Source organism: Papio anubis, chromosome 1 (assembly GCF_008728515.1).
Source record: "Papio anubis isolate 15944 chromosome 1, Panubis1.0, whole genome shotgun sequence".
Taxonomy (NCBI): Eukaryota; Metazoa; Chordata; class Mammalia; order Primates; family Cercopithecidae; genus Papio; species Papio anubis.
In genome coordinates, this window is record NC_044976.1 from 46,738,008 (window position 1) to 46,756,035 (window position 18,028).

The 18,028-nt window shown below is 46.5% G+C and overlaps 1 protein-coding gene across 1 annotated transcript in view; it reads left to right on the forward strand.

Annotated features, from left to right (window-relative positions):
• SLC5A9 (solute carrier family 5 member 9) overlaps positions 1 to 17,685 on the forward strand; it is a 20,549-nt gene extending 2,864 nt beyond the window's left edge. The window contains 8 exon segments of the mRNA XM_031664715.1: positions 630 to 638; positions 641 to 749; positions 2,686 to 2,836; positions 4,635 to 4,652; positions 4,724 to 4,874; positions 6,348 to 6,563; positions 9,524 to 9,683; positions 14,088 to 17,685. Coding sequence (XP_031520575.1) covers positions 630 to 638; positions 641 to 749; positions 2,686 to 2,836; positions 4,635 to 4,652; positions 4,724 to 4,874; positions 6,348 to 6,563; positions 9,524 to 9,683; positions 14,088 to 14,296 — 1,023 coding nt within the window. The 3' untranslated portion in view covers positions 14,297 to 17,685.
• Positions 17,686 to 18,028: the final 343 nt, after the last annotated feature.

Sequence of the window (18,028 nt, forward strand, 5' to 3'; positions counted from 1 at the left end):
AGGGAGGGAGGGAGGGAGGGAAAGCAAAGGAAAGCAAAGCAAAGCAAAGCAAAGAAAGGAAAAGAAGGCCGGGCATGGTGACTCACTCCTGTAATCCCAGAACTTTGGGAGGCCGGGGTGGATGAATCATGAGGTCAGGAGTTTGAGATCAGCCTGACCAACATAGTAAAACCCCGTCTCCACTAAAAATACAAAAATTAGCTGGGCGTGGTGGCACGTGCCTGTAATCCTAGCTACTCAGAAGGCTGAGGCAGGAGAATCACTTGAACCCGGGAGGTGGAGGTTGTAGTGAGCCGAGATTGCGCCATTGCACTCCAGTCTGAGCGACAGAGCAAGACTCCACCTCAAACAAACAAACAAAACAAGATAGAAAGAAAAGAAAAGAACACATAGTAAGCAGTTTAGGCTTTGTGGGCCAAACATATAATAAATATTTCGGTAGAAAAAAATGTGAATCAGGTAGTAAGTGTACGGGCAAGAAACTTACCAAAGACCTGGACACCATTTGCCCCTTGACCTTGAAGACACGGGTCCCTGTCAGTCTCCAGTGAACATTATCCTGTAGTTTTGGAAAGCAAATACTAGGCCAACCTGAGAAGGCACAAGATCATGGACTCTAACTGCCATCACTTCTTCCACAGACGAGGTGGGCTGCGTGGACCCTGATGTCTGCCAAAGCATCTGTGGGGCTCGAGTGGGATGTTCCAACATTGCCTACCCCAAGCTGGTCATGACTCTCATGCCTGTTGGTGCGTCTCTCCTCCCCAGCCCACTCTGCACTCTCACCTCCAGCCTCCTCCAATCTCCCTTGCCCAGGAGGGATGGCACTAACATGGATGGGAAGAGGGAAGAAAACTATTCACCTCTGCACCCCCATCCTAACACACACACACACTTTTTACAAGCATTTGTACATAAGACATCAGCTCTGTGGGCAGGTTCTGGAGATGTAGAGATAAAAGGCAGGCCCCTGCTCAGGCATCACGCGCCTGGACTTGCCAGAGGCACAATCCAGTGGAACCAATGTGGTGACCCAGTATGGGTTAAGGGAGCCCTAAGGAGGCACCTGACCCAGCTGGAGGATGTCGGGAAGGTCTCCCAGAAGGAAGGAAATGGAGCTGCCCGAGTTAAATCTTAGGCAGACACAGCTGGAGGGGCATAGGAAATGTCATTCTAGGAATGAGAAGCTGTGCCTGCAAAGGCCCAGGGTGAAGAGAGGGCATGAAGTATGAGCTTAAAGAGGCCCAGTGTGGATGCAGGAGCCAGGAGGAATGAAGACAACCTTCCTGGTGGGGATGTCACCGCCAAGCCTTGTTCTGGAGCAGAGTGCTGGGACACTGGGGGGTTTTGGTCAGAGAGAGCATGACTGGCTTTGTGTTTCAGCAAGACCAGTCTGCGTGGACGACTCTGTATGAGGCAGGCTTGGGGGTAGGCAGGGAGATTGTCCATGGGGTGTTTGCAGTGGTCCAGGTAGGTGGACCAAGTCAGTGGCATCAGAGATGAAGAGAAAGGATTTAAAGATGTTTGTGAGGTTGAATTGACAGGACTTGATTTGAGGGATAATACAGAGAAATCCTAGAAGGCTCCCAGATCTTGGCCTTTAGATGGTGGTTTTATAATGATATTGAGATTAGGGACATACGAAGAGAGGTAGGATTATGGAGGGCAGCAGAGAGCAGAGATATTCCCTCCCTGTGGTAGAAGGAGGAGTAAATTCAGGCAGTAGTGGCCATGGAGGGAGGCCCAGCTAGGACAGAGCTGCCCTGAGGGGCAGATTGGAGGTAAGCAGGGAGGGGAGCAGAGCAAGGGTCTCAAGTAGCCCTAAGCTCTGCTGTGGGGCTCGAAAGATAATAACTAAAGAGGGGAACAGAAGTCCCCAGAGGGAGATGGGCACCTGAGTTTGGAGCACTTGAGTCTGAGGCACCTGTGGCGCTCCAAGGGAGAGAAATGGACATCAGAAGGTGGTTAAATATATGGATTTGGAGGGAAAGAGAACTGAGGTGGGACCCGGGCTGGGATGATCTCCCCAGGTGTGAGCAGTCATATCTCTAGAAGCTTGGTCACCGTCAGAGAAACTTCTATATCAGTGGGCCCCATCCTCCCTTGTTCAAGTGGAAAAATAGGCCCAGAAATGGCAAGGAGCTAGTCCAAGGATCATACATACAACTGGTTACTTGCAGAGCCAGGAAACAAGCCCAAAGCTGCTACCTCCCAGGCCAGGGCTTTAGCCCAACACCACCATGTCAATGAAGAAGGTATAGAAACACTAAACAGATCCACCCAATTATTAATAATCACCTTTCTCCTCTCCCCAGCAGCGACCCACTAACCAAGTATCCACAAGCTGTGAAACCTAGACTGAGATGTTAAAGCTTCAGAGAACCTAGTCCTACATGCCTTAATAGGATGGATGAGGAAACTGAGGCTTAGGGTGGGAGGTGGAGGGGCAAATGAGTCATGCAAGGCCACATAGAAAGGCAGGGAGAGAGCCTGGGCAGAACCCAACCTGTAGTTCTGTGGTCTTGGATTTCTTATCTGTGCTGGATGGGAGCCTCATCCAACCCCTTCCCTCTCTCATCCCCACCCCCAGCTCCTGACTCTGCAGAACGCTCCAACAGCTTCTGTGGTCCTGGCAGAGTCGGCCTTAACAGGCCAGCCGTTCACATGAGCCTCATCTCTCCCCAGGTCTGCGGGGCCTGATGATTGCCGTGATCATGGCCGCCCTCATGAGCTCACTCACCTCCATCTTCAACAGCAGCAGCACCCTGTTCGCCATTGACGTGTGGCAGCACTTCCGCAGGAAGGCAACAGAGCAGGAGCTGATGGTGGTGGGCAGGTGCGCTGGCCCCTCCTTCCTTCCTTCCCAAGTGCCCTCTCCCCTCTCCCCTGCCCTGGGTTACCCTGAGCAGGTGTGGCTGGGTTGGACCCTGGACTGGCAGCCAGAGCACTGGGTTCAAGCTCCAGCTCTCCACATGATTTCAAGTAAGTCCTTCCCCAACCCTGGACCACTCCTTCTTTCTGAATAATAGGAAAAAACACCTCTTCCCTGGTAACTTTATCTTGGAATTGATCAACAGGGTTATTGAGAGATTAAAAAAGTACTTAAGAAATGAAAGGTAAACTGTGTAAGCACAAGGAAATTTAGCAAGCAGCTCACCCAAGGTATTCCCAACCAACTCTGGATGTTACGCCCGGTTAAAAAAAAAAAATGCTATTAATTTAATCCATCAGATTCACTCTGAACATCTACGATGCATCACATCCCACATGCAGGGGACCCACGGATGGGTCATATGGCCCTGCCCTCAGGGTGCTCACAGTTTAATAAGAAAGGTGGAAACACAGGTAACACAGCAAGGTATTTGCATCAATGGAGATTTTCATGGGAGGGCTGTCTCCAAATGATGCAGAGCCTTGGACACCAAGCTAAGGAATTTGAACTTTATCTGTGGGTAACAGTTTTATGCTTTTAAAAACCTAAGTTGGTGGCTACTATTTTTGGTTTTCCATAGGCTGGAGATTTGTAGTTCACATAAGGTTAAGGGGCCCTTTTTAAAATCTTCGTTTCATAATCGAAGGTTCCCTTACTTGGGTTTCTGGACTAAAGTTCTCCCACTTTGTGGCTAGGAAATTGAATTGAGGAATCTTGCTTTTTCGCATCTCCCTGCCTTTGCACTCACTGTTCTTTCCACCAGGATGCCTTCTGCCCAGGGCTGCCTAATGGATTCCTACTGCCTGCTCATCTGTGCACCCCCAGCCCTAGGCAAGGGGACTGGCCATTGCAGGATCTGAGTGCAGGACAGATTGTGCAAAGAGGAGGGGGACGAGCGGCAGGGAAGCTACTTGGGTAACTGATGTTCTAGTGGAGTCTAAGAGAGGCAAAATGGGAGGAAAAGGAGAGAAGACAGGTATGCAGTGACATGTCAAAAGAAGCATTCCTTATGTGTGCACATAAACTGGTTTTGCTATCATTTCCTCAATCAGTGAGGTTCGGGCTCTATCTACTGGTCATATGTGTTATTGCACCCAACACATCCAAGAGAAGTTTTTCATCTACTTCACACATCTGCAAAATCATACATGCAGAATGCTTTGGGGACTTAGGTCTGAGCCACAGTTTGTTGAGAGGGAGTCAGGTGAATAAGTGGAATTCTTTCCCAAGATCAATGCCACAGTAAGGCAGAGAGGATCAGCGCCTGGAGGAGGGAGCAGTTCCTGGAAGCTGCAGTCATGCTGGGAAAGAGCTGCCTTACACTGGGCTGGGATGGAAAAGAGGGGAAGACATGCTACGCAGAGACCAGAGACCTTTTACTGGGGTGGGGATGGGGCAGAATGTATGAATTCCTCCGTGAACAGCAACAGCTGGGTGACGTGACCTTGAAGGCATCTAATATATAAGTGCCATGGAGGCATTAGAATTATAAGCTTCTTCAATTCCACAATTCCAATATTCCAGGATTTTGAGACTAAGTTTCTGAATCTTAGTATTTGAGATTCTGGCTGCCAACCTTCTCTGATCTACTGACTGTGCATTTCCCTCCCTTCTCCCTTCCTGGTTCCTGCCCATGACCTTCACCCCACACCACACCATGCCCACCTGAGTGTGCCTCAGTGCCCTGTGCTCTCTCTGGCAGAGTGTTTGTGGTGTCCCTCCCTTCCCCCTTCCTGGTTCCTGCCCATCACCTTCACCCCACACCACACCATGCCCACCCGAGTGTGCCTGAGTTGTCATCAGCATCCTCTGGATCCCCATCATCCAAAGCTCCAACAGTGGGCAGCTCTTCGACTACATCCAGGCTGTCACCAGTTACCTGGCCCCTCCCATCACTGCTCTCTTCCTGCTGGCCATCTTCTGCAAGAGAGTCACAGAGCCCGTGAGTGCAGTGCACCTGTCTCTCACATACAGCAGAGGGGCTGGAGACCTGGTCTCTCAATCACCTGGTCTCTGTGACCTTGGGAAAATCCACTTCCCCTCTAGGCTTCCATTTTCCTGACCATAGCATCTGGCCTAGATTCATTCATTCACTCAACAAACATTTATCAGTCTTATAATGGCAGCTCCAGAGATGCAATGGTTTACGAGATTCACATAGCTGTGCCATCACTGGGATGGCAGAGAGATAACTGAATAAGCAATAATAATAAAGTATGCTGGCTGGTGGGAGAGTAAAGAGCACAAGCACCTAACCTATGGGGCTCCTGGGAGGGGTCAGAGAAGACTTCCTGGATGAAGTGACATCTGAGCTGAGGCCTGAAGGATTAATGGGAGGGGGAAGAATGTTCCAGACACAAGGAACAGTGTATGTGACCGTGCAAGAGAGACTGTAATATCTCTAGGGTCTGTTCCATCTCTAACACTATAAAGTTCTATGTGTAAACAAAATAACAGCAATGACAATGATGATGACAAAGTGTGACCTTACAAGGGTTCCTGCACATGCATCATTCATGCAATGGCCCTGAAACCTGACAGAATCTGGGAGGAAGCAAGGGGTACCCCAGGACTGGAGGCTTGGTTACTCCCCAGGATAGCCTAGAAGAGACAGGCTGGCTGTACCTTGAGAAGCTGATGGATATCATGGACACCACTCCACAAAAACAATGTGAGAGTTCAAGGTCATTGAAAATGAGGTCATAGAACCCCCTCCCTTGACAGTACACCTAAGCAAGTGTCTACTGTCTGCACAGGTCTCATCTCACTGACAACGATGCCACACAGCAGGACCTGGATGAACTCTGGGTGTTTCTGCTCATTCCAAAGTTTTTGAAATCAGGATCAATATCTCCCATACTCTTACATGCTGGGAACAGGTACAGGTTAGGGCCAAATGGAGGTATAAAGAAGAAAGACATGAGAGGTACCAGAGTTTTTCTTAAAAACAACAACAACAAAAGGAAAGTCTCTATTCTGATTTCTGATTTATCATAATAGAAGGTTGGGAAGGGGATCCTGGTATTCCCTGATTATTACAAAAGTTTATTCCATTGTAGTTGAATATTAACCATCTATTAATTACTTAGTACTGTTTTAATTTTATGAATTTTTAAATTACTGCCCCCAATGAGACAACTCCGAGTCAGCAAGGCTGAGTCATTCGTTCAGTCAGTTCACAATGGAGCCAGGATTCAAATCTTAGTCTATCTGACTCTACAACCCCTATGCCACTGTGCCTTTCAGTTAAGACAAAGTCTTAGTACTAATGGGGAACTCATTTCCCCATTAGTAGATGGATTTTCCCAGCATGGTAATAAACCAGTGGGAGACAGATTTGGGGACAGAGTAGTTTTACCTTCCTAGGGTCTCCCACCTGGATCGCACCTCAGCTCATGTCTGCCCTCTTTCACAGGGAGCTTTCTGGGGCCTCATGTCTGGCCTGGGAGTGGGGCTTCTGCGCATGATCCTGGAGTTCTCATATCCAGCGCCAGCCTGCGGGGAGGTAGACCGGAGGCCAGCAGTGCTGAAGGACTTCCACTACCTGTACTTTGCACTCCTCCTCTGCGGGCTCACTGCCATCGTCATCGTCATCGTCAGCCTCTGTACCACTCCCATCCCCGAGGAACAGGCAAGTGTTGTGCTCATACTGAGGCCCTCCAGAAATGCTCTCCCTTCCCCCATAGCCTGGAATTCCACTGCTGACTTTTACTTTGTTGGGTTATGGTCTCCCCTCTGGCCACACAGATGTCTTTGGGAGGGAAAGTTCCTTGGGCTATGAATTCCCCAATGAAAAGTAATTCATTCAACTCAAAAATTACTCAGTGAGTACTTACTATGTGCTAGGCACTGTGCTGGGCTTACAAAGATGAATGGTCCCTGCCAGAGTTTATCCTCAGGGGGAAACAGAGCTGACACAAGCTGCCACTATACAAAGAGAAAGTGCAGAAGGGCCAAGCTCAATCGGAGGGGCCAAGCACAGAGGGAGAGGCAGTCACCTCCTGGGGGCCCAGGGAGGGCACACTGACGAGGACACTTTGAATTAGACCTTGAAGAATGAATAGAGAATTTTAAGTGGCCAAGAAACAAATACAAGAGAAAGAAACAGAGAGCTTATTAAGTGAAGAACTCAAATTGAAATCCTCACCTCTCACAAGCAACAGCCCTTGAACACTGATGCTTGGTCTTCTGCAGCCTTTTTTCCTTACAGCCTAGAGCTAGGGCTGCTGAAATAAAAGACCACCGATTGGGTGACTTAAGCAACAGAAATGTATGGTTTCACAGTTCCAGTAGCAGGAAGGCTGAGATAAAGGTGTCTGCAGCGTTGGTTTCATCCAAGGCCTTTCTCTGTGGCTTGTAAAAAACTGTCTTCTCCTCTTTGTCTTTACACGGTCTTCCCTTGTGCCTGCCTGTGACTGAATCTCCTCTTCTTTTAAGTCATAATGGATTATGGCCCATCCTGGTGACCTCATTTAACCTTAATTGTCTGTAAAGACCCCATCTCCAAATACAGTCACATTCTGAGGTACTGGCGGTTAGGACTTTGACGTAGAAATTTTGGGAGGACACAATTCAGCCCATAACAGAGCCCATGCTGGAAGTCAGTCCCTGAAACACGGAGTGGATATCAGGGATAATACTCTTTTGATGGATGGTGCTTTAGAGTTTGCAAGATGACTTTATACCCTTGGTTTCACTGATTCCCACAAAAAAGCAGGGCCTTCCCAGGCTGACTTCTCCAGTGGCTCACACCAGAAATGAGCCCCTCCTCCCGCTGAATCTTCAACCTCTTCTCCATTGCCTGTTTCCTCCCTCTTCATCCTGAAGTCTTCCCCAATTGAAAATCCTTCCCTGAATCCTGTTATCCTCTAGTTCCTGCTGCCTCCCTCTCCTCCCTTCAACAGCAGACTTTTGCAAAGAATGGTTTCCTTTCCCAGCCTCCACTTCCCACCTCTTGTCTGTTTCTCAGCTGCTGCTGTCTGGCTGTTGTCCCCAACATCCCGCTGACATTTCTCTCACTGAAGTCACTGATAACATCTTATTGCTAAAATCAAAGGTCATGTTCCTGTCTTTATCTTAAATGAATTCCCAAGAGAACTGGACACTACTGACCACTTCCTGCACCCCGAAGACCTCTCTTCTGTTCCCTGCCATGAAATATTTCTCCCCTAGGTTTTGTATTTTTGTTGTTTGTTTGTTTTGACTACCCTTCCAATCACTCTTTTGACTTCTTCACAGGCTTCTCTGTCTGCGCTGAAATATCAGTGTTCCTTAGGAACCCATCTATGGCCTATAACCTCTCTCACCCTACAACACTCCTGGGCTATCAATTCACCACTTTCTATGTAAAGTTGACTCTCAATTCTCTATCTACAGCCAAAACCCCTCTCCCAAGATTCAAACCAAAAATCCAACTGTCCCCTGATGACATACAGAGACATAGTCCATATGCTACTGGTGACACCCAGTAGAAGTATTAGGTAAGGTTTATTGAGAGATACTTATAAGCAAGGAAGCTTCCCAGGCTCTCATGATCCCAGAGAGATGCATGCCTGGGCCCAGCATAGTGGAAAGTAAGAAGTTGGGAGCAGGATAGGGGACACCCAGCTCAACATGCACCAGAAAGCTGCCTCAGAGCTCAGGCAGTGGTAAGTCCCACACCACCGATATGAGGCAGAGAACTGCTGTGTTTTATTTTGCTGAGTCACCAAAAAGGAGAAGAGAGAAAGCCACCAGGGCCATCCAAGGAAGTAAGTTTTATTTCTCCTCACCTGAACATCTCCACTAGGACGACCTGCAGACTCCTGAAGCACATCATCATATTTGTGTGTGCACATGTTCTCTCTCTCTGTGTCTCTGTCTCTATCTATCTCTATCTCTCTTCTTTCTCTCACCAGCACTAATACCCACTCCTTGTCCTGTGTTCTTTATTCCTGGGAGAGGCACCACTACACGTCTGGTCACCCAAGGCAGGAACCCTGGAGCTGTATTAGCCTCTCCCATGTCCCTCACCTGGCTCTTTCAGTCAGTCACATGGTTCTGATTTCACCTCCTTTATCCATTTCCTCAGGTGTCCATTATTTTTGGCTTCATTTTTGCATTATCCTCCAATCTGGACCCCTTTCAATTCACTCCAAGAGGTCTTTGAAGATTCCGGCACTTACAGTCTCTATCTTCTTCTTAAAGTCTGCAGTGACTCTCCATTGCCTACAGGGTTTTTGCTCTTTAAGTGACAACTCCTCAGCCTGACCTTTGAAGCCTCACTCTCAAGTGCCTGCCTCCCTGTCCAGCCTCGTTTCCCTCAGTCTGTAAAATCCATGAGGACAGGCCCCAGGTGTGTTTCAGGTCTGTATTCTAGCACCTGGCACAAGCCTGGGGTAGAGCACTTGATGTTCATATTTGAAGAAAGAGGAAGTCAGGGCTAAGATCCAAGCCTTGGGCAAGTCTAAGATCAAACTTGACTCCCAGTCCTGGCCTTGTTCATTGTACTCTTTGCTGTTTTTCGGATGGCCTTCCACAAATGGGCCTCTGTTTTTCTACAGCATGACTTCTCTCCAAGGCAACTGACTCCAGTGTCTTCTTTCCCTCCAGCTCACACGCCTGACATGGTGGACTCGGAACTGCCCCCTCTCTGAGCTAGAGAAGGAGGCCCACGAGGGCACACCGGAGATATCCGAGATACCAGCCGGGCAGTGCCCCGCAGGAGGTGGAGCAGCGGAGAACTCGAGCCTGGGCCAGGAGCAGCCTGAAGGTAGGCTGCGGCAGGCCAGGGGATACTCATCACAGAGGAACAAGTGGGCACAGACTTATGTCGTGGGCGGCCTTTGGGATGGGGCCTCTGAGGAAGCCCAATAAATATCACCCTAACTCCCTTCCCACGTGGCTATTGAACTATTAGAAAAATAAGATAAATGAGTTAGGTAGATGGGAGCCAAAACAGTGCCCTCATTACTGATCAAGTGTAAGTGGAAAGAGTTGGTTTATATCTGTGGGGAGATCCACTTCTTAATACTGAACCCCCATATTCCACGGAGGTACCCATCCAGTCACCAGTAGATCTGATCGGGGCACAGAATAAAGAGGGCATGCTTGGCTCAGCCCTGTCCTCCCTATAAAGAAGGGCAGGGCTGAGCTAAGCATGTCCTTTTTATCCTTCCCAAATCCACCCACACGGAAGTCCCTTCTCCCCTAGGTTGAATGAGTACAAGGGCAGAAAATCAAAGAATGTTACACCCACGGGGTTCCCTCCACATGGAAGGAAACATGAGGCATGACAAAGAAACCCCTCACCCGTGTCCCCACCACCACTTTTCTTTATTATTTATTTATCTCTCGGGGCTCAACAAGTCTGCCTACAGTCGTACAGAAGCGTGGTTGTCCCTCGTGGGATGAGAGCAGCCATGCCTCCATACAGTCGTTTTGTTTCCTGAGGTTCCTCCAAAACACCCTCCCACACCTCCAGGTGTCTCCTCGAGCTGCCGATGAGCCATGTGACATATGAAGTGCATCCCTGGGGGTTCCTACATGTGTTAGAAGAGTATGTCAGCTAAATCTACTCGAAGGCCACACAGTATCTACAGTTGAAAATTATTTTAAGACATGATTTGAGGTACCTGTGTTAGACACAATGCAGCTATCACCTTCCTGAGTTAAACGAAATAACAATATTAAAACATTCTAATGATAGAGTGAAAACATTATAAAGATTTTTTTCAATTAAAAAAATCCCAAGGAAAATGTTAAACTCTATAAAGCTCTACCTGGGTGACAAAATAATCTATATGCCAAATCCCAGTGACATGCAATTTACCTATATAACAAACCTGCACATGTATCCCTGAAACTAAAATAAAGGTAACAGAAAAAAAAAAAAGTGTCCCAGGAAAATAAATAAATAAATAAAATCCAAAAAGTTAAATAAGTTTGCAAATTAAAGTCCGAAATCAATCTCTCTTGCCTTTGTGAATTAAAAATTCAAAGAAATTTAATTCTTAGATCTATTTTCTGCCTCAGTGAAAGAAAGTCTCAATACAAGTAGATGAATAAGACATAGTCTCTGTCCCCAAGGAGGTGAGAATCTCTTGGAGGCAAACAGGTAGTGCAAAGATGTAGAGTTTACACTAAAATGGATAAAAATGTCAATAATGTAGTAATATTGGGCTTTTAAACACAATGGTATGCCACTGTTTATAACATCCAGGCAGAGAAATAAAATGCATCTTCATGTGAAAAAACAGTAAAATCATTAAGTTTTTTAAAAAACAGGTCTCAGTGCCTGGATGGAGTTAGGGTTCCCTCAGCAGCTGCAGCTACTTTCTCTCATTGGATTGGCCATAGCTCTAGTTTTATACCAGCCTCTCTGGGCCAAACTTTAAATATTTCTAGTGAGCTAAGAGCATAGACAGGATTAGCAAAGCATCACTTGCTGCACCAGCATGGTTGGCAATGCCATGCCACTCGGTTCTCATGCCTTTGCCAGGTTTGAGGGGCCCTATACTTTCCTCCAGACCTGCAAAGGATTCCACCTTTCTTGAGGCCCTTCACCTTTGCTTAAGGCCTTGATTCTAGAGAAACAGCCACTTGCCTAACGTTAATGACATCACAACCCCCAGAATCCCACCAAGGTCTAAGGCTCAAAGCTTCTTCCCAAGCTACAGCAGTTAAAAGCCAATAATCCAGTATAAAAAGCTATTCATAACGATGGATATAATTTTTTCCAAACTTTCGTGGTTAAAACCCACATAGGCTCACTTCAGAAGATACTACCAAAGATCAACATCACCCTGCCTGGTCTTATCAGCTGCCCCTATTACTTCATGATATTTTGCTTTGCAAATATATATATATATATATATTTTAAACTGCTCCCCCATCATCATTGCAAAGACTGGGTCCTGGGCCTTGTAAAACTTATGGTATTCAAGAAAGCAATCTGAGAGCATGAGCTTTTGTAGATGAGGCAACTGCCAAGAGAAGGAGGAAGGAAGAAGGGGCAAAGCTGCAAAGAAGCTCCTACAGAGAAAGAGGAAGGAGACAGCTTGTACTTTCCCACTGCTGAACCCCAGAACTAGGCAAACTTACACAGAGTTACACAAATGAAACTACTCCCTGGCTGGTCCCCAGGCCAAGGGACAGAGTCATCCCTGGAGAAGCCGAGAGGAATGCCTGCTCCCTGTGGATAACTTGCTCCCAAGCAAGAAAAAGGAGGCACCAAGTCAGCCAAGAAGTCCAATGAGAGAAGCTCACCCCTCTTCACAGACCACCACCATGAGGAAGTAGAAGGGTAGGGAAAGGCTGGTGCTATTATACACTAAAGCTCCTTCCCTGCCCAGAGAAACAAACATCAGAAATAGGGAAAAGGCACCCTGTCTCAAAAAACCTGCAGGCAGGCATAAGCCAGGCAGTATAATGTTGAGTCCTGAAAAGGAAAGTTAAAAATATTTAAAGGAGGCTGGCACAGTGGCTCATGCCTGTCATCCCGGCACTTTGGGAGGCCAAGACAGGGGGATTGCTTGAACTCAGGAGTCAAGACCAGCCTGGGCAACATGGCAAAACCCCGTACCTACAAAAAATGCAAAAATTAGCAGGGTGTGGTGGTGCACACCTGTGGTCACAGCTACTCAGGAGGGTGAGATGGGAAGATTGCTTGAGTCCAGAAGGTTGAGGCTACAGTGAGCCATGAATGTGCCACTGTACTCCAGCCTGGGCAACAGAGTGAGACCCTGTCTCAAAAAATATATATATTTATATATATATAAAAATATATATTTTTTAAAAATATAAAATATGTATATAAAATATTTTTAAATAAAATATATATGTATATATTTAAAGGACAGCAGAGTAGATCTGAAAGAAATATGTACATCCCAGGTTTCAGATATGAATTTATTGAGTTATGGCACACCACTTAATAACTCCTTTAGTGACATAGGCTCTCTGGGCAAAGGAATTTAAATATGAAGCTCTGTGCATCCTCTGTCTCAGAAGTTTGCCAAGGGGATCAAAAGAGAGAATGTTTCAATCAGCTTGGAAAATGATAAAGCTTAGTACAAATGAAATGCTGAATTCATATTACCATTAGTGCAGTTCTGTTGCTATGTGACCTTAAATAAATCTCTTCCCTTTCCTGAGACTTTTTTCGTCTCTGTGCAATCAGGGAGCCAGACCAGATGGCATCCAAGGTTCTTGCATCTCTGACACCCTGTGGTTTTATTGAACTTACCAGCTACCACACTCTAAACACATTAAAATAATAAAGCATTCATTCCCAGTGCATTCTTTTCAGTCTCAGTGAAAGGATTTTTATATTAATTTTATTTGTGATATAATATCTGTTGATTTAAAAACACTTAAAAATATTTACCTTATTAATTCTTTTGAATTTAGTTTTTAGTGAATTGTGCTATATTTTAACCTCAGAGCAGGCCCCTTTCTCACCCCGAGGAAGCCCGTGTCACCATGGGTTCGGTCTCATGTACATTTAGAATATCATATGCACCAGAACCTCTCCCACTGCTCCAGCACTGTTAACTTTTTAAAGTGTTGTCCAATTTCCATCCTCATTTGGTAGTCAGAACAACCCAGAGAAGAATGGGGTATATGTCATTGATACATCTGAGACAGAAAGAACCTCCACTCAGAGAAGCTGAGTGATTTGCATATGGCCTCACAGTCAGCTAATGGCAGAGCTGGCCCTGGAACCAGGTTTCTGGCTCGCAGCCCAGTGCCCTTTCCAATTGCAGTTGTGGCAGTCTGCCTGGTTCAAACGCTTCCTTCTTCCTGGGTGAGATAATGCTCCTTCCTTCTGCCCTTATTCAGAACTTGTGCTATGAATTGGGATGAACTGCATTGTCCTGCCACGTTTACACACCATCCCCTCTCCAAGAAAGTAGTGCTTCCACTACATGAGTGTTTGGATGCTGTGGCCAAGGTCAGAACTTAGTCTAGAGTACCAGCTCAGCCCTCGGTCTGTAGTTTGCAGAAAGTACAAATCAATAGCTTCACCCCTCCCCATTTCCTGTGCACCCCCCATACTTTCCTTCAGTTTCTCACCATCTATCTCCCTCCCCTACTCTCCTATCACTTTCCTTTCTCCAATCTTCTTTGCCTTTCCCCTCCTGCTCCTCTTCCTCTTCTGGCTTTGTCCCTCTAGCCCCAAGCAGGTCCTGGGGAAAGTTGCTCTGGAGCTGCTTCTGTGGGCTCTCTGGAGCATCGGAGCAGGCCCTGAGCCCAGCAGAGAAGGCTGCGCTAGAACAGAAGCTGACGAGCATTGAGGAGGAGCCACTCTGGAGACATGTCTGCAACATCAATGCTGTCCTCTTGCTGGCCATCAACATCTTCCTCTGGGGCTATTTTGCATGATTCCCCAGACCTGGCTTCAGTGTAGACAGACTAACAAAGCTCAAGTCTGTCAGCCACAGAAACAGGCTCTCCTCTTACTTTGCTGTCTAAACTGGAGACCACAGAAGTCAAGACTGCAAGATCCCCTGAGGAGAATCCAACTCAACCTGCACACTTGACGAGTGGAGAAACAGAAGCCCAGAGAGAGCACTGGGTTTGTTCAGGGCCACCCAGCAGGAGTCACACGGGGTTTCCCCACTCTTTCTGATACATTGCCTTACAGACCTACCTCAAACACTCCATCCTCTTGTTGAATGTATTCAGTAGCTTTACTGAATGTGTGTCTTGAGGTTAGAAAAGTGGAGGATACAAGAAAAGGAGCAGCAAGAAATTTGCAAAAATCCAAGAGCACTTTTGCTCCCCGTTATCCTCCTTCCTCTTCCCCTTTCTGGTTCCCCTACCTCTCTATCTTTCTATTCTTACCAATAATCTGTTTGTAGCATGAATTTACCCAGGAGGGTCCTATATTTCCATTGGTGGCTCCACAGTGGTGGCTGTCAGACCCGAAGGAGTGGGGAGCCAAGGGTGGACTTTAAGCATGGTGACAGATGGTGTTTTGGGCAGAAAGCTCTTGGACAAGGGACTATCCAAAGCACTATTTAAATTCTGCCTCTTCCTACTCTCTAGCCCAAATATGCACAAAATCTCTATGGCCTTGAGAAACAGAGAGACATGACTTGTGAAAACCACGAGGAATCAAGACATGTTACTCTGTATTTAAGGATAAGCCCCACAGCGGGCAGCACAAACAGCCTGGGAGCCACTGTGCCTGTGCCTCTCTGTCCTTCTCCCTTTGCTTGCCGTGTATCTGCATACCTTGGAATACACTGTGACCCCAGTTAAGTGTCCCTTCGCCAGGCAGCTGCCGCAATGTCCAAACCTGGGTCAAGGTCCCACGCCTGCTCCCATAGCCCTGGACCTGCTTCTGTCACAGCACTGATCACACCAAGATGGAAGACTCCAGGGGGCAAGGACCAAGGGCCATGTCCCAAGTGACTTTGTACCCAGAAAATAACAGCTGTTCAATAAGTGTGTATTGAGTTAATTAGTTCTCCATGGTCCTGGTAGGCTTTGTGCTGCAGCTGGCTGGGTAGTAACTTGGGGTGTTAGCTGTTAGGGATGAGTCTCCTTGACTTGGAGTTTAAGTAACTGAGTCTCAGACACCTAGAGTGAGATCACAGCCCCAGTTTACTGACAGACACCAGGTGTGGGCGCGCCTTTCTTCTCCTATCTCCCAGTTGAGGCTGCCCCTACTCTCATCCATTTATACTGACTAGTAATTACAACTGGATAAAAATAAAATTCTATTTCTTTGAGGTGTAGACACAGCAGATTCCATAAATACCTCCTGTCGCTGTCCAAATTTTTGTTTCCATTGACCTTGTGACCTTGCTTCTCACTTTAGTTGGCTCTGCCCTCTCTGTTGTTTCCCGTTAATCCTTACTGAGAACTCAGTTTTCCTCTGATTGCTCCCAAAACCTTTCACACTAGTATTTGTGTGTGACATATTATATTGAAGGTTTGGGGAGAAGAATTCTAAACCACAGAAGCACAATCTAAAATTGGATACTGAATATCTTATTTTTAGATGTTCCTCAGGAGCCTGCTCCCAGAATTTCTCAGAGGTCTCTTCCTTAGTCTCCAACTTCCTGCCTTCTGCCTGGCTCTTTGTCCCCTCCCCCTCTGTAGATTTGAGAGATGTTTCTCCATTCCTCCAATCTTGGCCCTCCTCCTCCTCCTTTATTGTCCCGAGCCTCTACTGAACTCCGGACGTATCTCATCTGACCCAAAGACAAGACATGCTGTTGAATACAGCAGGACTGCAGAAGGGTGGCCACTCCTCTTCCCTACCATTTTGCCTGATTAATTCCTACTTGTTCTTCACATCTCAGCTCAAAAGTCACATCCTAAGTAAAGCCACACTGTCCTGGTAATGATCTAAGCACAGACACCTACATCCCAAACATGAACCCCTAACACCCAAGATAGAGTCTCATGATCCCCCAACTTTGCCTTCAAAGCATATGTCAGTGTATACTACTATATTTGTGTGATTCTTTCATTAATAGGCATCTTTCCCTAGATTGTGAGTTCCCTACTGAATCCCCTTCACCTAGATAGGTACCTGGCATATGGTGGGTACAAAATTCTGTGTTATATGAATAAGTGAAAGAATAAATGAATGAAATGAGTGAGTGAAAGGGTGCCCCTAGCAGAGGAAACCAAAGATTAAAAACAAAAAGGTGGGAAAAATCATACATAACTAGGGACAAAAATAGTTTGAAATGTCGGGAGTGGAAGATACACGCGGACAGGACCGCTGCTAGTCCTTATGCTTCATTGTGAAACTGAGCAAAAGATGCCTTTTTTCTTGGCAGATACAGATCCTCACTATAGGGTGACAGGTGGCAGCCAGAGCCCATGCTCACTTCGGCTCCCACATGCCCCTATTGGCCAGGTGTATTTGTGCAGGGTACCACCTGCACATGCATGAGTGGTAGGCCTGCATGTTGGGGAATGTGTGGTGCAGTGACTGGGAGGTAAGCAGGTGATAGCTCAGGAAGGAGGTTCCATGCTAAACTTGGGACTTCATCTCTTGTCTGGATCATTTCTACAGCCCCTTGATTCTTATCTCTCTTCCCAGTCTCTCTTCTTGCAATTCATCCTATGCACTATAGCAAGAATGATTTTTCTAAAATGCAAATATTGTTCTATCTATTTAAGACTCTCCACAGATGGTGTTTTCCAGCTTGGCGTGAGATCCTATGAAAATTGCTAGAAATATATCCCAGGGTTTTGTCCCTTCTGTACTACAGCCAAAGAGAGGCTGTTATGTGCAGTGGTTAAGAAGACTGCAGGGGCTTGAAAGACTGACCCTCTGGAACCAAATCCTCATTCTGTCATTTTCTAATGACAAGATATTGGAAAAGTTGCTTAACTTCTCTATCTTTTCTCATCCACAAAATGGAGACAGTAATAGCAGCTACTTCACTGGGTTGATGAGAAGATTAAATTAGTTAATTCAAATAAAGTATTTAAAATAGTGCCTGGCATATAACTAAAGTACTTAATAAATGTTAGCTATTATTAAGACAGCAGGTGGGACAGGCTCCCTGGCAAAACTCCAACTGGCCTATGCACTGAGAGGAGTGCACACTGGGATGGAGCCACAGACATTCGTGCCATTTGCAGCAGGGAGGAGCCTGGCCCCTCCTCTTCTTGGGTGGAATCTGGAATTCAATCTGTGAGGTGGGATTCCTACACTAGCAGGAACTCTGGCCTTGCAGAGAGTCCCTGTTACCCCTTTTTTCCTTTTTGCCCAATAAATCCTGTTATTCTCACCCTTCAAATCGTCTGTGAGCCTAATTTTTTATGGCCATGTGATAAGGACCTGGCTGTTAGCTGAACTAAGGAAAACATCCCACATTATTACTGCTATTAGTAGCAGGCAAGATGAACACATAAGGAGGCATGACATTACGTAGCAATGTTATTTTAGATCTAGCACAAAATGCTGTCAGAGAAAAGAGCAGGGAGGAATTAGTTCTACCAGGGAAATCAGGAAAGGGCAGAACATAAAATTGCATAATAGAGCTGGAGTTTGAAGGATGAATGAATGGGAGTTTTCTAGAAAAAGTCATACAAGGTAGTGAGGCACCATGTGCAAAAGGGTTAAGGTACAAAAGTGCACAA